Source organism: Wolffia australiana, chromosome 1 (assembly GCF_029677425.1).
Source record: "Wolffia australiana isolate 7733 chromosome 1, ASM2967742v1".
NCBI lineage: Eukaryota > Viridiplantae > Streptophyta > Magnoliopsida > Alismatales > Araceae > Wolffia > Wolffia australiana.
The window spans coordinates 13,497,543-13,517,701 of record NC_135835.1 but is presented as its reverse complement, the minus strand read 5'-3'; the positions used below and the strand labels follow the sequence as shown (position 1 = coordinate 13,517,701).

General features: G+C 43.9%; 3 protein-coding genes across 7 annotated transcripts; 2 read left to right on the top strand and 1 right to left on the bottom strand.

Moving 5' to 3' along the window:
* Positions 1-344: 344 nt before the first annotated feature.
* On the bottom strand, positions 345-6,209 carry LOC144707693 (uncharacterized). 5 transcript variants are annotated; one of them, XR_013582519.1, is made up of 10 exons: positions 5,752-6,209; positions 5,504-5,651; positions 5,272-5,422; positions 5,058-5,183; positions 4,892-4,972; positions 4,612-4,804; positions 4,269-4,536; positions 2,127-2,281; positions 1,859-2,046; positions 510-647 (listed from the first exon to the last, which is right to left on the bottom strand). XR_013582519.1 is itself a non-coding variant. In XM_078580912.1 (8 exons), the coding sequence occupies exons 1-8, from the start codon at positions 5,941-5,943 to the stop codon at positions 436-438; spliced, it is 1,371 nt and encodes a 456-aa protein (XP_078437038.1). In that variant the 5' UTR covers positions 5,944-6,206; the 3' UTR covers positions 345-435. The 5 variants fall into 5 exon arrangements, 3 of the variants coding, with proteins under 3 accessions (XP_078437038.1, XP_078437059.1, XP_078437051.1); XR_013582522.1 differs by lacking the exon at positions 510-647 and adding an exon at positions 1,387-1,813 and having other exon boundaries at positions 1,884-2,046; XM_078580912.1 differs by lacking the exons at positions 1,859-2,046; positions 2,127-2,281 and having other exon boundaries at positions 345-647; positions 5,752-6,206.
* Positions 6,210-6,401: 192 nt separating this feature from the next.
* Positions 6,402-9,270, top strand: LOC144707682 (Low temperature viability protein). Its single transcript, XM_078580902.1, has 4 exons — positions 6,402-6,521; positions 7,194-8,073; positions 8,159-8,743; positions 9,061-9,270. The coding sequence occupies exons 2-4, from the start codon at positions 7,210-7,212 to the stop codon at positions 9,190-9,192; spliced, it is 1,581 nt and encodes a 526-aa protein (XP_078437028.1). The 5' UTR covers positions 6,402-6,521; positions 7,194-7,209; the 3' UTR covers positions 9,193-9,270.
* Positions 9,271-14,482: 5,212 nt separating this feature from the next.
* Positions 14,483-15,535, top strand: LOC144701713 (uncharacterized). The gene has a single exon (XM_078573487.1). It carries the CDS (start codon positions 14,483-14,485, stop codon positions 15,533-15,535), a length of 1,053 nt encoding a protein of 350 aa, XP_078429613.1.
* The last annotated feature ends 4,624 nt before the right edge of the window (positions 15,536-20,159 follow it).

Below are 20,159 nucleotides of genomic sequence, written 5' to 3'. Positions count from 1 at the left end.
AACTCGCGCTCTCTCTCCCAAACTCGATCTTTCGCTCTCTCCCAAACTCATACTCTCTCTTTCGCTCTCTCCCAAACTCACACACTCTCTCTTTCGCTCTTTCTCTCTCTCTCCCAAACTCACATACTCTCTCTTTCGCTCTTTCTCTCTCTCTCACCCTAGTACCCCCTCTCTCTCTCTCTAACTCTACCTCTCGTTCTAGCTCTCTCTTTATCTCTTTCTCTCGCTCTCTCAATCTATCTCTCTGGCTTCTCTCTCTCTGTCCAATTCACTCAATCCCTCTCACTCGCTCTAGGTCTAGCTCTCTCTCTCTCTCTCTCTCTAAGAAAGTGAAGGCGTGTGGGTCAAAGAAAAATATTTCTCTTGGAAGAAATCGGAGAGGGCGGGGCCAACAGTTACAAGACATCATACCCATGCTTGACCGGTCAAGGCCGGTCAATTGGACCACACGTGGACCAGGCCCTGCCGGTTGCCGGTGTAGATCTCGTTCTGGTCTTCGTCGTAATAAAGCGCAGTAATGTCTTCCAGCGCCTCTTTGACCGTGTTCTGGAACCTCGACCGGCAAATCTGCGACCTCGACGTGTTTCCCCCGATCTTCGCCAGGCATCTCCCCGTTAATATGTTGCTGATGTTCAGCGATCCCGGCCCTGTAATCAATCAACGATCATCATCAAACAATACACCGATTCATACTCCGCGATTCTCCATCTAGGGTTTAGAAAGTTTTGTTTGTCTCAATTTTACTCATCACTTTTTCTTTATTCTTTCATTTATTAGTGTCTTTAATGTCTGTGGATCCAGATAATAGGATCCGTATTTAAGAGCATCCTTGTTTCAGAAATCTTTTTTTTTTTTCGTTTTCGTTTAAAGAAGAATGTTGGTCTACATCAACCTGGATGCTTCTTTCCTCCTCTGACAGCTAGGGTTTCGAATAAGCCGAAAGAACACTTCAGAGGTGGTTTAAATACCAGCCAATACAGCAGACAGCTAGGGCCCCCACAAAATTTAGCGACTTGTTCAAGATTGCTTGTCCCAGTAGTATTTAGGCATTTTGCTTGGAAAATCAGAGACATGATCGAGGTTAAGATGTGCCTAATCTTCCTTTCCGCCAGACTGTTCTGCTGAGGGGTATTAATACACGAAGGCTCTGGTAAAATACCTTGGCCACAGACATAGGGCTCACAGTGGAATTAAAATACTCTTTTGCATTATCAGTTCTAAACCGTTAGGCATTGACTTCAAACTGGGTTTTCATCATTTCACAGAATTGCAGAACGTGTTGGGGAATGTCAGCCTTCAACTTGAGAACAAAAGCCATATGAATCAACTCTTTTCATCACCAAACAAAAAAAATCGTCTGCAACCTGACCGGCCTGTGATCGGACATGGCCCCCAAAGCATCTCGCCTTCATTAATATAAAAGAGGGTTGTTTATACTCAGCAAACTGAAGAACTTCGCACGAAAGGATACTAAAACCATCTTCATCAAACAAAACAAGAAAACGTTCCCTGAACAAAACAGCCCATCTTCTCCCTCGAACTGGTCGAGCTCTTCACTGATGTGAAGCAGTAGGGAACATGATCTGCTAGCAGGTGTTGGCCCCTCTCTAGTCTTATGGATCCAATCTTTCTCCCCCAATTACTTATTACGCAGTTAAGCGCATGCAAAACTGCCTCCAAACTCCCAGCTTGCTGAATTCAACCTCACCAATTTCCATAATTGAAAGGCATCTACCACCAGCCGTGAATTGTGTTGTCAACAAAGTCATCTACCAGGTCAACCTGGGCAGGTCCGACATCCGGTAAATTCCATCTACAACAGTTAAATTTGCATAACCATTAAGAACATTATAGTCACCTGGGCAGGTCTGGGAGGTAGCAACCTGGTTCTTGGGCTGCACTTGCTCTCAACCTTCTGATGAAAAGACCCCATTTACATTTTTCAACTGCTGATTCTTGTTCGCCATCTTCTGGCAAGTCTCCTAAGTTCATCCCTTGAATTAGCCTCTTCTAGTTGCCTATGGCAGTCTTCATGTGGGCTCGTTCCTGCATAGCCGTGTTGCATCCCTGGTCAACGTCTTTTACCACAAATACCACCAGAGTTGACTTCAGGGTTCAAAACTAACCTTCAGGAAAGTCTCCTCTTCAGCCACTATTCCAATAGCTTGATCCAGATTTGGCACCTTCTCCCCATTGAGGATCTGACTCATCGCGCTCTCGTACTCAGGGTTTAGCCCCATAAGAAAAGGAAACGACCTCTGCTTCAGAGTACACCCTCTATCTGCAGAGAGACAATCCTCAACTGGCCAGAAATGATTCATTTTCCTCAGTATTGACTTTAGAAGATAGACATATATCATTTTCTATCAATCTTCAACTCGCACTCATTCCATGCACTGTTCAGGAGGCCACTGTTTAACAGCTTTGGAAACTCACGATGTATATTGAAATGACAGCTCTTTATGCCAAGAACACCGGGCCATTAACGTCCCTTCCTCTGGGAAAGAAGCCCATTGGATGGCCATAGGCATAACAATGAAGTACAAAGTGAATGGTAAATAAGGAATAGACTGTAAATAATACATTTGCCGCAGTGGCCAAGATGACTACTGTCAGAATCCTTCTCCTCAGCAGATAATTGACATTGGGAACTCTATCAGTTCAATGTAAAGAATGATTTTTTATCCGGCAACTTAAATGAGGAAGCTAATTTGAAGCCACCCCCAAGATATGATGCATCCCCTGGACAAGTTTCGTTTTTGGAAAAAGAAATTATGTAAAGTTTGTCACCTCTATCATGGCTTGAGAATATTACTCAAGCCATGTAAAAACTCGGCACTTGCCAAAGCGATGGTGATTATACCCTATTTACCAACATACATTCACCTTTGAATGTAGCCATCCTTATCATCTACGGCATTCTAATTGCTGGGAATGATTCCCTACGAAACACTAAATTAGGTCTGCAGCCTAATACCTGATTTGGCATCAAGAGCTTAGGGCCACTTAATAGTTTCTGGGTTTAGGGGTGGCCCATTCGTCCAGTGGTATCACCCCATCTCATCAGAGATACGTTTATGATCTACTTGATGAAATAGGACACCTACAATCCCAACCCCTATCCATCCCTTCGGAAGTAACCCTTAACCTTAGATTGGATGAAACTGAACATAATACTGATCCTTTGTCCTATCAACAACCAATCGGTGAACTTATGAACCTTACTCATACCAGGCAAGATATCTCTTACTCTGTCCATATCCATAGTCAACCTATGCATCAACCAAAAATTTCTCACTCGCAAGCTACTTGCAGGGGATAATTGGGCTTGGCCTCAATTTCCAACGTGGTAAGTCATTGACTCTAGAAATATATACTGATTCCAGTTATGCTAGATTGCAGGCAAACAGCAAGTCCACTATTAGACACTGCTCAATTCTGCATGGCTATCTGGTTACCTGGCAAAGCAAGAAGCAAAGTGTCGTCTCCCAATCAAGTGTGGTAGCAGAATTTAGATCTGTGGAGCAAGAGATCTGTGAAGTTCTCTGGATTCAGAGAATGCTCCAGGAATTAAGATTCCCACAAGCTGGGCCAGCCAACGTCAGTGTGATCATAAATCAGCCATCAATCTCGCACATGATCTTGTTCAACATGACCAGACCATGGATGTCGAACTCGATTGACATTTCATCAAATAAAAGCTAGAGTGCGAGATTCTTGAAATCGGCTAAACAACACTAGGCAAAAATTGGCTGATCTCCTGACCAAAGGGCTTTCCACGGACCAGCTTGAGATGCTTGCATCTAAGTCGGGAATGAAGGACATCCATTCATTACCTCGAGGGAAGATGTTATAAGATATAATCCATTTTTGTGGTTACTCATACTTCCCTCTTGTTTGCACATAGTTCTAGGCAAATACAGACATAGTACTTTACCGTTGTAAACCTGCTTAGCAGCCAATCTGAACAGGACCAATAAACCAGTATATATTATCTGTGTTAATGGAAAAGGTCAGTTTCTCTTTCTCTTTCTTTTGTGGAAAAAAGATCCAATTCTCTTTGTTCATCTTCATGTCTTCTTCCTCCCTTCTCCTTCGACTCTGAGACCTAGGTCACTTGACATGTCAAATGAGAAATAAAACATTTTATTTCATTTTCGAAGAAAAAACAAAAAAAATAGATAATCTAAAATATTCTAGAGTTTAATCGCATAGAAACGCTACTCATCATATCCTTGAAAAGTTTATCAAACGGAGATTCAACTTACCAACATTATCTGACAGACCACCAGGATCGGCCTTGCAGTAAGAAATGATAAGATCTTGGTCACTTGTTATGTAGATGTTGTTGGTATTGCAATCAGGATGCCACAGCAAATGATCCTCAAAAGACGTGACGAGTTCACCCCGGAAATTCCAAACAGAGGCCGTACGATTCCGAAATGTGAGAAACAGTTGATTTTCGTACAGAAAGATAAAAGCAGATGGGGTCATGAACTCTGACTTGTTTACTTCAATCAACTGGAAGTCCCGTACCTAGAAGAATTGTACAATCATTAAAAGAAAGCCATAGATAAATTCAATGAAATGATTTTCTGAGAAACAACTCACATCAAGAATCTGTAGATTTTCATCCTCTTGTTTGACGAGGAGCTTCTCATTAAACTGCTCAATAAAATCAACCTTCTTGTTTCGATGTAAAAGATGATTGAAGGCCTTCAGAACAGATCCATCCTCAATCGAGATAATTTTTAGAGGCACGTGGCTGGCAGCTCTCTTAAATATTAACAACATAATGCCAGGGCTGGATATCAACGAACGCAAAAAGAGAGAGTCAAGGAGGAAAGAAACGAGAAACACAGAGAGAAGAAAACATGGGGTAGCTAGCCACCTGATCTTGATTTCTTGTATATTCTTTTCAGATATAGAGTACAGCAGCGTGTAGTTCTTCAAGTCGAATACCTTGTAAACACTAAAAGGGCTAGATTTTTAGAGAGATTTTGGCCACATTTTTAGAGAGGTTCTTTCAAAAAAATTGATCAAAGAGAGAAACACACCTATCCTGGGCAGAAAATGTTAAAACTTTAGCATTGACATCGTCAAACTCCACAAATCCAGGATACTTTAAGGATTCTGTCTCGAAAAGCGCATATCCAGCATCAGGCACACCCCGTTTGATGTATCTGAAAAACCCAGACAAAATAAGTTTTTATGGATGAAAATTTGGAGGGAGAATTAATACGGAGGGAAATTAGTTGGAAGTGCACAAACTCTATCCTGGTTGTTCTACATTTCAAGGAGCTGAAGTTGTCCGAACCATAGACTGAGACCGTGATCAGTGACTCATTATTTTTGTTATAAAATAGGCTTCGAACAAGCTCATCAGGGCACACATTCAAAAAACATATCCTCCGATTAGTTTCTGCAATTAAAAATCCAGCAGGTAAGTTATCTCACTGAAAAATTCTACACGAATTGCTACATTGTCTTAAACTACCCCAACCTCTACTGAATGCAGCGCAAACACCGCTCTGGGTTAAAGCAAAAATCACACCCTGCACAGCTACAATCTCAACAATTTTAGATCTTTTTCTCAAGAACGGGAGCTGCAAGCAACCCACTCCCTTTGGATCATGGGTGTCGAGTTCATCCTGAAAACAAGGATTCGGAAAATGTAAAAATGTTATCACACCAATCAGATTAAAAAAACAAAAAAACAAAAAATAGAAGTAGATGAAAATACCAACCGACCTGCAACTGAACGTTCCTGAACCTCTCCTGGGCATTTACCATAGAGAAAGAACGATGCCTCTTGGAAGAAATCTCCCGTCGCAACAACTTCTTCACGCTGTTCGAAGTACTCTCCGCTCGTGGTCTCTTCCTGGCCAAGATCCGGCGGTTGCAACATGGCCGGTGAATCACAGTAAACCGCCTCTCCTCCATCGAGATCAAACCCTAAAAACTAGGTCCGACGCATGATCAACAATGGAATTGACAACATGAAACGCCGGAGAAAAACCCTCTTGCGAAAATTTCTATGAATTCGGACTTGGAGAATCTGGGACGACGCCGCTAATCTTCCGCCCGCGGAATCTGGCAAGAGAGAACGATGCGGAGAAGAATCGACTAGGAATACCGAGAAGTCGACCCATCAACGACCCAAACACTCAAAATGAATTATCTACAAAGGGTGATTCGCAGTTTAGAGGAAAGCGTTCGAATTTAAGGGAACCCCCCAAATGTTATGCCGGTATCCTCAGTCGCTGCTACTAGACGGACGACGGAAGACGGACGGAACGAGGGCGTTCCGGGTCCCGTTCGTTCGTCATCCTTCCGCGAACCTTAATATTGGAGGGAATTATTTATTATCCACAAAAGATTATATGAAAGCCCTATTTCTACGCTTTTAGTTGGAATTATATAAATCGAAAGCCCTCGCCTCAAAACCCATCGCTCGACTCTCCTCCCACCGTCTCCGAATCCCCGGGCTGATAACCTAATCGCCGCCGCGGGTGACACAGGTATGTGTGAATGATTTGTTTTTGATTACGTAATTGAGTGAGTTCGCATCGTAAATTCGACCCAAATGAGAGAGTTTTCGATAGTTTAAACCCCGGGTCGGTGTTCGAATTGAGGGTTTTTCCCCTGCAAACTGCACCGTGCAAAGGGGGAGGAGGATGGGAGGCCGCTGAAGGGGAGAAGTGGGAAGGATTTGGATGAGTTCTGTCATTGGAAATTTTTATTTTGAATGTCATTGGAAATTTCTGTCATTGGAAATTTTTATTTTGAATGAGTTCTGTCATTGAATGTTGTAAAAAGAATAGCTTTATTCGCCCTTCTCCGTAATGGACTGGCCAGGGGTAGCTCGTATGCTCGTAGAAAACCCCAAACTCCCATCGACCTCGGTCGAGACCATTCCGAAATTGAGGGGACAGGAGGGGCATGTCAGTTAATTTATAATCCTATTTTTTGTCGTAATTTATATTTCTTTGATTTAGTTATGCATTTGAATTAGTGAAAGATTGGTGTTTCCTTAACTCGTTGAACTTTACAATCTTTGTTTTTCATGTTATTGGCATTTTTCTTTCTTATTTATGGGGAGATTGAAGTAGAACTGGGGGTGGGCTTTTGGGGGAAAGATTGATTCCTCAATCTCAGTGAATAATTTTAACGTTGAAAGAGGGTTTCTGCAGTTGGTGGAGGACGATAATGGGGAAGAAGAAGTTCATTGAAAAGAAGAATTCGGCAACCTTTCAACTCTTTGCAAGAGATTCATCTTCCTGCAGCCCTGCCATTGCCCCTCCAGACTCCGTTGATGACGACCGCGTCTTCGTCCGTGTTGACAATAACACTCACTACTCCGGCCCGGGATTGTTCGCCGAGGAAGGAGATGATGGCAACGGCTATGATGCTGGCGGCGAGGAATTGGACAACAATTCAGTCTTCGCGGATGCTCAAGAGGGCTCTGATGAGGAGGAAGCTCCAAGTTTCCTGGCAAGGGGGAGATCTGGGGAAGCGCCTCTTCCGGATCATGTTCGAAGGGAGATTTTGGAGCTCGGGCTTCCAGATGATGGATACAATTATCTGGCACATCTTCGAGAAATTAGGAAATCGGGCGCCGGCTCTAACTACTACCAGAACAGCAAAGCTAAACTGGAAAGTTTGCCGCTCGATGTGAGGGCTTATGACGCGTCGCGTCTCCAAGTTAAGATGGAAGCAACTGATCCAGCTTCGATTACAGTGTATGATGTTGCCGCGAAGACTGTGAGTGCAAAGCTTGACAAGGTTGTAGATCCTGAGGTGGTTAGATTGCTTGATGATAGTGATCTGTCGAGGTTCGGGTTGGATGTGGAGGATCTGGAGGAAGATTTCGTCTTGAGAGCTAATTATGTGGAAGGGTTGGAGGAAGACAAAGGCTCGACATCCAAGAACTGCAGCAAGGACTTGATTTCTTTTCCACAGAATGCTGAATTTAGGAATGACTCTACAAATTCTCCAATTAAAAGAGATTCCGAGTTGGAAGTTGCTGATAAGCTGAGGCATCGAAGGCCGCTGGATGAGCAGTTTGATCTGGTAATCCCTCAAGACTTCAATTGCACTATTCTTTGATGCAATCAATTTAGCTTTCTAACAACTGTTCTTTCTCATTTACTTCCAGCTAATGTTATATGAATACGGGGACGACAGCGACAGCAACAGTGATAGCGATGGTGACTTTCATGTCCAAACTAATCGTGAAGAAGTCCTCAAGGAGTTCCCTCAGGATGAATTAGAGTATATTGCTCCAGCCGACTTATTACGCCAGGAGCAGGCAGCTATCGACCCGCTGCTAGCAGAATCTACGGCTGCCGTTTTGCTCAAGTGTACGGAATATGCTCAGATGTATGATCAAGAAGATGAGAACAAGGAAGATTTGGTACCATACGAGGAAAGCAGTGAGGAGTCTGAAATTTGGGACTGTGAGACTATAGTTTCTACTTACTCAAATCTTGATAATCACCCCGGCAGAATAGAAGCACCTGGAAAGCCCAGGATGAAACGCCAAGTTCCTGATCTTGCTTCTGCAGTCTTTGGAGAGAAGAAAACAGTGATTGCCCTTCGGGGCAAAGAAATGCTGCCGGTGGATTTCTTACCTCGCAGTCGAAAAACGCCTGCCGAGAAGGAAAGGAAACCAGCAGCTGTCGGGTGTGATCAGTTAAAGAGGAAGCCTGATGAATCAAAGGAAGAAAAGAAAGAGCGAAAGGTACCCATCATCCTTTTTATCAAGTTTATAATCCTAATAAGGTTCATTTGCTTGATCTTTCGCCCAATGGATTATTGTCTACTCATAATTATGTCTACTCATAATCCTAATAAGTTTATAATCCTCAACTTTGATAACAATCAAATCCTTAATTCTAAAGTAGTGACCATCTTATCATTTTTTCCAGCTTGTACTCATTGTAGTGTTAAATTCAGAGACAAGCGTGATATTGTTTTCTATTCGTGATCATCTATTCACATTAGTTCTAGCTGTCCTCGCCAAGTTTCGACTTTGATTCTATGTATCTGTGCTATCAGGCTGCGGTGAAGGAGGCAAGGAAAGAAGCTCGTCTTGCTAAAAAGCAACTCAAAGGATTGTACAAGTGCGAATCACAGTTAGCCCAGAAGGTTGCCGCTGTTTCTGGGCCTTCTTCCATTCGTTTCACGTGAGGTATTCCTGTAAGTCGGTAAAAAATATATGTTATTCTTGGGATACAATTGAGCGAGTACGTTTTTGTTCTTGGAGCTTGATTTTGATGCTGATGATCTGATAATCAGGATAAACTGATGACTGGAGGTTGATAGGGCTCTTAGTGACTTGAGGTTTAGATTGAGGTTGATGTATATTGAAGTTGGGTCGTGTTTTTGGTGGAATAAACTCTTCTTCATGCTCTCCCTTTTTTTGCTCATCATCTCACACTAAGATGAGCCTAGATGAGATGGTCCTGTCATGTGAATGATTCTGGAGATCTTAATTCGATGGCATCTGTCATTTTAGTGATCTTAATTCGATGGCTTGTTGTGTAACACTACAAGGGCAATGCTCTTCTGGATGCAACAGTGCAGGCTAGGCTTTGGAAAATAAGAACATCAAATTCGTAACTAAGAGATGACTGGCTTGAATACCAATTACAGGTGAAGGGCCCATTAAGAGTAAGTCAGTAATGTGTCAAGAATAATAGAGACAACATAAGTTATTTGGTATGAACCTAGTAACTTACAACCCAGTACCAGTTACAAGGAAATTATATAAAACACCATAGGGAATGATGCTTAGGGTTTGACTGTCCCAGTCCGCACCTTTAGCAAGGACCTAAACCTTACCTAAGGATCAGCCGGTTCCTATGGACTTGTCATCAAATGGAAACTCTATTGCAAACTCTCTTATAAAGACCATCTTAAAAAATAAAAAGAAGTATACAAAGAAAATAGAAAAAGGAAATATGATTGAAAGAAGAATAATTAACAATAGGAGAAGAATTAAAGAAGAAGAAAGGAAGATGAAAAGAAAGACGGCAAAGAAACATGATGAGAGATAAGAGAATCGGAAGAAAGAGGAAGAAGGAAAATAGTTTGAAAAATGTAGCGAAGAGGAAAAAGGTACAAGAAGACTATAAGAAGAAGAAGAATAATAAAATAAGAAGAAAAGAAGATGGAAAGAAGAATAAAAAAGAAGAAAACAATAATAAAGAAAGAGTAGAAAAAGAAAAGAAAAGGACGGATGATCAAAGGAAGAATAAAATAAAAAAAATAATAAGACTAATTTATCAACTAGTAGATATGCCTCTAGAGCTCTCGTTTGAAGTGTTTCTGGAATAAAAAATATGTGAGAATGGATAATAATAAATTCACTTAAATACATCTTTTCGATGGTAACACTGCTAGTTGATAAATTAGAAAAAAGGGGACTAAAATGGCGTTCAAGGTTTCTGATTAATGAAATAAAATATATATTGTTATAAGCACAAAGTGAGTAATGGTCGAATCCGTGGAGGCCAAATTCTGAAAAATTAAAATGGTATTAAATTTATATTCTATAAATTAAATTTAATTGAATCCAATGAAACTAGTGAAAACTTAAAAGAATTCGAAAAGTTGAGAAACTGGTTATCTTATCAAGTCTCATTTATAAATATTTCACAGAATATATTGGGAGTTATATTTAATTTTATACTAGGAAATACTAACAAATAGGGAATGGCATGTCCGGGACGTGACGCCCCGGATGTGACGGGATGGATGACGGAATGTGACGGACGGTGGCGTGATGCAACTTTCATCATGTCACCGTCACGTCACACGTCCCAGCAAATATAAAAAAGTCGTCCCTTTCGTCACGCATCCATGTATTGCGTGTCCCATCACGTCACCGTCACCGTGACGGCGTCACCGTCACCGGTGACGGAAAACCCCCCCTATATCTCGCTCTCTTATTGCTAATCTTTTTCTATGGTTCGTCTCTCCCGGCGACCCTCTCCCTCTTTCTCTCTGGCGCACTTCTCTCTCTCTCATTTATCTCTCAGTCTCTCCCTCTTTCTCTCTTGTCCCTCCCTCTTCTCTCTCTCTCTCTAGTTTTGCTGTCTCCCTCTTTCTCTCTTGTTCCTCGCTTTTTTCTCTCTCTGCAGTCTGCGTCGCTCTCTCTCGTTCCTCGCTCTTCTCTCTCTCTGCATCTTCCTCTCTCATTCCTCGCTCATCTCTCTCAAACATTCCTCTCTCTCTTTTCCTGCTCTCTCTCTCTCTCTTTCCTCACTCTTCTCTCTCTGGTTCCTCTCTCGCTCTTCTCTCTCTCTCACACTCTATCTCTCCTCGCTCTTCTCTCTCATTCCTCTCTCGCTCTTCTCTCTCTCTCACACTCTATCTCTCCTCGCTCTTCTCTCTCATTCCTCTCTCGCTCTTCTCTCTCTCTCTCTCTCACTCTATCTCTCCTCGCTCTTCTCTCTCATTTCTCTCTCGCTCTTCTCTCTCTCTCTCTCTCACTCTATCTCTCCTCGCTCTTCTCTCTCATTCCTCTCTCGTTCTTCTCTCTCTCTCTCCCTCTATCTCTCCTCGCTCTTCTCTCTCCCTCTCTATCTCTCCTCACTCATCTCTCTCTCATTCCTCTCTCCCTCTCTATCTCTCCTCGCTCTTCTCTCTCATTCCTCTCTCGCTCTTCTCTCTCTCTCTCTCACTCTATCTCTCCTCGCTCTTCTCTCTCATTCCTCTCTCGCTCTTCTCTCTCTCTCACTCTATATCTACTCGCTCTTCTCTCTCCCTCTCTATCTCTCCTCGCTCATCTCTCTCTCATTCCTCTCTCCCTCTCTCTCTCTCTCTCTCTCTCTCTCTCTCTCTCTCTCTCTCTCTCTCTCTCTCTCTCTCTCTCTCTCTCTCTCTCGTTCCTCTCTATCCCTCTTTCTCTCTCGAGCTATTATCTCTCTCTCTCTCTCGTTCCTCTCTCTGGCGCTCTTCTATAGCTCTCTCGTTCCTCTCCCTCTTCCTCTCTGGTGCTCTAGTCTCACCCTCTCAATCCTCTCTATCCCTCTTTCTCTCTCGAGCTATTATCTCTCTCTCTCTCTCGTTCCTCTCTCTGGCGCTCTTCTATAGCTCTCTCGTTCCTCTCACTCTTCCTCTCTGGTGCTCTAGTCTCACCCTCTCAATCCTCTCTATCCCTCTTTCTCTCTCGAGCTATTATCTCTCTCTCTCTCTCGTTCCTCTCTCTGGCGCTCTTCTATAGCTCTCTCGTTCCTCTCCCTCTTCCTCTTTGGTGCTCTAGTCTCACCCTCTCAATCCTCTCTATCCCTCTTTCTCTCTCGAGCTATTATCTCTCTCTCTCTCTCTCTCCTCCCTTTACTGTTCCTCTTTCTCTCCGGCGCTCTTCACTCGCTCGTTCCTCTTGTTGAAAATCTCTGTCTGTCCTTGTTGAGGAGGAAAGGAAGAAGATAATGACATGCCCCGAAACAGAGTACATAGAAGGGTATGTATACCCTAAGAGGGAGAGAAGGATAGTTGGGCTAATGGGCTTATAGAATAGGGCCCATTAGCCCATGAGGGATACTCTCTCACTAACACCCCCCCGCAAGCGAAGTATGGATGTCTTCCATGCCGAGCTTGGAGACAGCACGTTGAAGAAGGGGGCGGAAGAGTCCCTTGGTGAGGACGTCCGCTGCCTGGTCGGCGGAGGCAACAAAGTCCAGGTCAAAGATCCCTTCGTCCATTCGCTCCTTGAAGAAGTAGCGATTGCGCTCCATGTGCTTGATGCGGCCCTGCTGTCTAGCGTTCTTGGCCAACGCGATCGTCGACTTGTTGTCGCAGTAGAAGTGAATCGGGTCAGCATACTCCACGCGGAGATCGTGAAGGATGCCATAGATCCACTAGCCCTCAGAGGCCTCATTAGCGAGTGCGCGCTACTCGGTTTCGGCACTAGATGGGGACACTTTGTCTTGCTTGCTACTTTTCCAGCTGACGAGACTACCAAAGACAAACGTGCAGTAGCCCGTGGTAGACCGATGATCCACAACGGAGCCGGAAAAGTCAGCATCAGTGTAGACTTTCATTGTTTGGTCAGTGCTGCAAGGGAAGAGCAAGCCCTTTCCGGGGCAACCCTTCAGGTATGCAAGGACCCGGTGGCCAGCTTGACGATGAATCTCCCGTGGGGAGTGCATAAACTGACTGAGTAGGTTGACAGCGAAGGCGATGTCGGGCCGAGTGTGCGTCAAGTAGAGGAGCTTCCCCACCAACTGCTGATACCGGTGGGAATTCGTCAGCGGCGAATCCTCCCCTTTGCCCAACTTCACGTTGGGATCAATGGGAGTGCTCACAGGCGCACAGTCGGTCATACCTATCAGGGCCAGTAGGTCGACGACGTACTTCTGCTACGAGACAAAGATCCCACGGGCGGAGTAGGCCACCTCAAGATCGGACATGGTCCCAAGGGGGGAGCCGAAGGGGCCTCATCCAACGGAAGGCGGGATGAGGTAGAGTAGTCCCCAAAGTAGGGTTCATGCTCAACAAAGGTGACGTTTGCCAAGATGACGAAACGCCGAGAGGGCGGATGATAGCATCGATACCCCTTTTGGAGGGAAGAGTACCCCACGAACACACATCGGAGTGCTCGGGCATCGAGCTTCGTGCGTGCTGGAGAGGTGTCATGAACATAGGCGGTGCAGCCGAAGATATGAGGCAGGAGTCCCGTCCACAAGGAAGCATTCGGGAAGGCCACAGTCATCCAGTCCAGGGGGCTAGAGAACTCCAGGGGCGGGGTGGGGATACGGTTAACAAGATGAGTGCTCGTCAAAACCGCCTCTCCCCAATAACGCCATGGCGCCTTGGAGTCTAACAGCAATGTCCGCGCCGTCGAGGTAACATAGCCGATCTGACATTCAGCCATGCCATTCTGCTCTGGCGTGGCCACGTAGGAGGACTTGTGGAGAATGCCCCGGTCGGCAAAGAAGGTATCGAGGTCAGCGTTGAAGAAGTCCCGGGCATTGTCGGAACGAAAACGCTGGATGCCTCGACCAAACTGCGTCTGCACCATGACGCAAAAATGTCGAACATTCTGTGCAACCTCCGACTTCACAGTCAGTAGGTAAACCCACATATAGCGGGTAGCTTCGTCCACAAAGAGCATATCGACACGGATTGTCCTGTAATGGCAGTTCAAGGTCAAGGAGGTTATCGGCAAGGTCAGGGTGGCTATAGCAATCAAGGCCGACAAGGGAGAACTAATCACCCAAATACAAATTATAGCAGCAGTTCCCATGGATATTATAATAACGCATACCCACAGCCTGGAGGATACAGGAGGAACCATGAGCAGTCCTATCATGCTCCTCAATCTAGTGTCACTAAACAACCAGCATACATGTCGGGCCTGCCTGCACCACCCTTGGTTCCAGTGCTCCCAGCTCCACTACGACCTGCCCTCCCTGCACCTGAACCGCACCCTGCATCACAATCGGATCAAATAACCAACGTTTTAGCGCAAATGATGGATAAACTTAACACCATTTCAGCAAATATGGAAATGATGACCGAACGACAAGATCGGTCTGAGAGACTCATTGAGCAAATGAAGGGTAAAAAGGTCGAGTTATCCAATCAATTACCTTCACAGCCCACTCCAAATCCTAGAAATTTAGGACCATCTTCGTCGAATAAACCCCATAATGTGAATCATATTGATATAGAAGCAAATCTGGAGGACGAAGCACTGGCTATATCGGGTTTGAGAAGCGGCAAGATATTACCGGATCCATATAGAGAACTGGGATGCCATGACGATCAGGACACGAGGGCAGCAGACCCAACTAAGGCGGTGGTCAACAACGAGGAAAGTTCTGAAGAGAATCTTGAGGATGAAGACATATACCAAGAGAGACCCACCGACTTAGATCCCGATCCAGCTCACTATAAACCGCCCGTACCGTTTCTCCAAGCGTTGAATAGAGAAAGAGTGAAGGTGAACCAAAGCGAGGACCACCTGTTAGACACCCTCAAAAAGGTCACAATTCAGATTCCCTTGCTTGAGGCCATCCAGCACATTCCGGCCTATGCCAAGTTCCTCAAAGGAATGTGCACTCCTCAACGGAAGTCAAAGAGAATCTTCCTGAGTGAGACTGCTAGCTCAATCATGCTTGATGAGCTTCCGTTGAAGAAGGAAGATCTTGGAGCACCAATGATTGCATGTGAGATAGGACTAATGACATTCACTCGATGCTTGCTGGATACTGGGGCAAGTATAAACATTCTCCCCAAAGCCGTATTTGACCAGTACAGGGTAGGAGAGTTACAGCCCCACCTAGTAGAGTTATGTCTTGCCGATGGCTCAGTGCGGAGACCACATGGTATAGTGATGAACATCATCGTGAAGGTAGAGCATTGCCACTTTCCTGTAGATTTCCTTGTCGTGGATATGAAGGCCACAAGGAACCTTAGCAACGCCCCAATCATATTAGGAAGGCCGTTTTTGGCCACAGCACGGGCAGTCACAGACTGGGGGAAGGGTGAAATTGAGCTGAAGGTGACACACATAGTGTGAAGATCAACATCAATAAACTGATGAAATATCCTGCACAATCATCCGAGAATTTAGGTGCAGTGGATATCTATGAGGATGTGGAGATTGAGGATTGTGTAGAAGAGGTCATGGCCTCCGCGGAAGAAATGGACGTTGACGAACAACAAGGAAATCTTTCTTTGGAAGTCGAATTCCCACTTGAGCTCAAACCGCTACCGACATCATTAAAGTATGCTTACCTCACTCAAGATCGCTCTAAGCCAGTTATCATATCCTCTTCTCTTGATGAAGTGCAAGAGCAAAGATTACTTGATGTTCTGTGGGACAACGAGGAGGCCATCGGTTGGACCTTGGCTGATATTAAAGGATTATCCCCTTCGCTGTGCACACACCGAATCTTCTTAGAAGAGGATTCAAGGCCTGTCAGAGAGGCCCAAAGAAGATTAAACCCGAAGGTGTGGGATACAGTAAGAGAAGAAATCCTCAAGTGGTTAAATGCGGGCATCATCTATCCTATTTCAGATAGCCAATGGGTCAGTCCCATACATGTGGTTCCGAAGAAATCAGGGATTACAGTGACAAAGAATGACAGAGGAGAAGAGATCCAAACGCGTCTACCCGCGAAGTGGCGAGTCTGTATAGATTATAGAAGGTTAAATTCGGTAACGAAGAAAGATCACTTTCCTTTGCCGTTCATTGACCAGATCCTAGATAGATTGGCAGGTCGAGATTTTTTTTGTTTTCTAGACGGATACTCGGGATATAATCAGGTTGCTATTCACCCCGAGAACTAGGACAAAACCACCTTTACATGCCCTTTTGGCACATTTGCATTCCGACGGATGCCGTTTGGCATGTGCAATGCACCGGCGACTTTCCAAAGATGTATGACTGCAATTTTCTCTGAATTTCTAGGAGGGAGCCTTGAGATATTCATGGACGATTTTTCTGTTTTCAGTCAAGGTTTTGACAGTTGTCTATCCCACCTGACTAACATCCTTAAAGTGTGTGTGGACAAGCGTCTAGTCTTGAGCTGGAAAAAGTCCCACTTCATGGTGCAAGAGGGAGTTGTGTTGGGACATGTTGTCTCTAGAAAAGGACTCGAAGTTGATAAGGCAAAAAGTGAGATAATTCAAAAATTACCTCTACCTAGTTCCCGTAAGGACTTAAGGGGATTTCTCGGTCATATAGGCTTCTATCGGAGATTTATACAGGATTTTGCAAAGATCTCAAAACCATTGACTTCCTTGTTGAGTGAGGAGAAAGAATTTATTGTTGATGAACAAGGACAAGAAGCTTTTGAGACTCTGAAACGTGCACTGATCGAGGCACCAATCCTCCAAAGCCCCAATTGGGAGATGCCTTTTGAAATAATGTGTGACGCCTCAGATTACGCAGTAGGTGCTGTGCTAGGACAGCGATATGAAAAGAAACCGACCGTTATCTGCTATGCTAGTAAGACATTGATCGACGCTCAGGTTAACTACACCACCACGGAAAAGGAATTATTGGCTGTTGTCTTTGCCTTAGAAAAATTTAGACCATACATATTAGGCAGCAAAATCACTGTCTACACAGACCATGCAGCACTCAAATACTTCTTCTCCAAGAAAGAGGCAAAACCTCGACTCATACGATGGGTGTTACTCCTCCAAGAGTACGATCTCGAAATTAAGGATAAACGAGAAAGTGAAAATTTAGTGTCTGACCACCTTTCTCGCCTCCAACATGGAAATAAGGGTGAGATTTGTGAAACATTTCCGGACGAACATCTCCTTATGATAGCAAAGAAAGAACCATGGTTTGCACACATTGCAAATTACCTAGTGACCGGCTCCACCCCAAGTTTTTGGTCCTCCCACCAAAAAAATAAATTTCTCCATGATGTGAAACACTATTTTTGGGACGAACCATTTCTTTTTAACCTAGGAGTTGATCAAATCCTCCGACGATGTGTACCAGAGGAAGAACATTACAATATTTTGAAAATGTGTCATGCATCAACATGTGGAGGGCATTTTTCAGCAAGAAAAACAGGAGACAAAGTCCTTCAAAGTGGATTCTTTTGGCCCACTCTTTTCAAAGATGCTCATCAGTTTTGCAAGAGTTGCCTAACATGCCAAGCGGCATTGAACATTTCAAAACGTGATGAAATGCCTTTGCAGAACGTCCTTGAAGTAGAGATTTTCGATGTATGGGGAATCGATTTCATGGGACCGTTTCCTCCATCTGAGGGGAATGAATATATACTTGTGGCAGTAGACTACGTATCCAAATGGGTAGAGGCTGTCGCAATGCGAACTAACGACCACCGAGTTGTCGTTAAATTTATAACTGGAAATATCTTTGTACGATTCGGTTGCCCAAGAGCTATCATAATGATGGTGGCTCTCATTTCACCAATGCCAAGTTTCGCGCCATCTTGAAGAGATATGGCGTCCACCATCGTGTAACCACCCCTTATCACCCTCAAGCAAACGGTCAAGTAGAAGTTAGCAATAGGGAAATCAAAAATATTCTGAAGAAGATTATTCGACCTGACAGAAAGGATTGGGCTGCAAAACTTCCATATGCACTGTGGGCTTATCGAACAGCATTCAAGACGCCAATCGGGATGAGCCCCTACCGTTTGATTTATGGAAAAGCATGCCACCTTCCCGTCGAATTAGAGCATCGAGCCTACTGGGCCATACGACAGCTCAATCTCTCTTCTAACGATGCCGGAAGACAACGAACCCTCCAGCTCCATGAACTCCAAGAATTGAGAAACGAGGCATATGATAACGCTGAAATATATAAGTCTAAGACAAAAATTCTTCATGATAAACATATTAAAAGGAAATCATTTTTAGCGGATGACAGGGTCTGGCTCTATAATTCACGCCTTAAACTCTTCCCAGGAAAACTGCGCTCCCGATGGAATGGACCATATGTTGTCGTCGAGCCGTATGAAAATGGTTCTGTCCTTATTTCAGACCCACAAACAAATCAGCAATTCAAAGTCAATGGCCATCGTTTGAAACACTACATTAGTACCGAACCATCGACACCTTCATCTGTAGTTCATTTTGAGGCTAATGTGGACCCTCCAAGAAAAGAATTACCGTCACATTTTACTCTCCCTAAGCGAGCGTAGGATCATGCACTGTCTAGCTGAGGACGTTAAACGTAGCGCTCATTGGGAGGCACCCCAATGTTATCTTGTTTTTTCTATTCATCTTGTTAGTTTTTTTGTTTTGTTTGCTTGTGTTTTCTACTTTTTTTAGGGAGGCCGGGACTTCTGCGCAGGATTCTGCGTACATTGGACACATGAGAATGCTGACCAGGAGAACACACAAAAAAAAAGAGAAGAGCAGACTAAGTTTTTCTGAACCACTCTCTAATATCATTCAATCATCTTGCACGCCATTACCATGCACATCATTGTTTCTCGTGTACATGCATACTTTATTGGGGACAATAATCAATGAGTTTGGGGGGGGTGTAGGCTCACAAAGAAAACTGAACACCTTAAACGGTTGCCATTTTTGCCCAACTCTAGAACTCATGATCTTGTATACTCCATTGATATATCATAATACTGATGTATGCTCTAAGAGTCAAATTGTAAAGTGCATGTACCTAAAACTATGGAATCCATAAGATGATTCTCAACTGTGTCTAAGGACTCCGAGTTTAGCAGTCTGCATGTATCATGCCATTGACAATGTTAGAGTCCACGGATTCATAAGCTCATGTATTCCCTTGGTGGGGGCTTTGTTTCTTGGATCGTGTCTGGCCTAAGACCTCATAATACTCGCCGTTTCCATACCACTCTCATCTTTCTCATCGTTCATCTCTCTCTGGAGTTGGTTGACTCTGTCTTGTACGAAGAACTTAGTGGGTTGTAGACCTTGTGCCATCCCTTGGCCATATGCCTAAAACGCAAAATCTCTACATCTTCTAATCTACTTCTTTTGGCATGGCTAGTCCAAATCTGTATTCATGTTAAAGTTCCAAGCATGTGCTAAGCTGAAAGCCAGAAGAAAAGACAAGAATTTCAGTATTCAAGTTTTTCTCCTTCAACAAAAAAAGAAAAAAAAAAGAAAAAAAAAGAAAAGGGAGAAAAGAAAAAAAAGAGAAAAGATAGAAAGCACAAAAGTTATGCTTGGTCAAGTTCCTTATCCTCTTCTACTCACGGACTATAAAATGTAAAAGGGATGACACTTGTTCTACTTCTTGCAAGGTTTAGTAGTGCGAGCGGATTTGTACGGCACCATGGGTGGGATGAATTTGTTTCTACCTCATTCACATTACACGATTAGTATTAATATTAGTGCGTTGAGCACTGAGGTCTTGGGTCAGGCTGTGAAGGTAACAGAGACATTCCACTCAACGCAGTGCATCGAGATCTATGGTCCATGTACTTCAATCACTGTCCGGGCATCATGTCATGTTGCATGCTTTACCTGGGTGTTCCTTAAGCCAGTTGCTTGTCCTCTTATTAACTCGCTCACTTTCATCGCTAAGGGACTAGCAATGATCTGAATTGGGGGCTATGATAACTTTCATCCTTACTCTGAAATTCAGGCCTAAGTTAACCATTTTAAGGTATTTTAATCATGAAATTGATGCATGTTATCATGTTGTGTGGTCATTTTAAGAG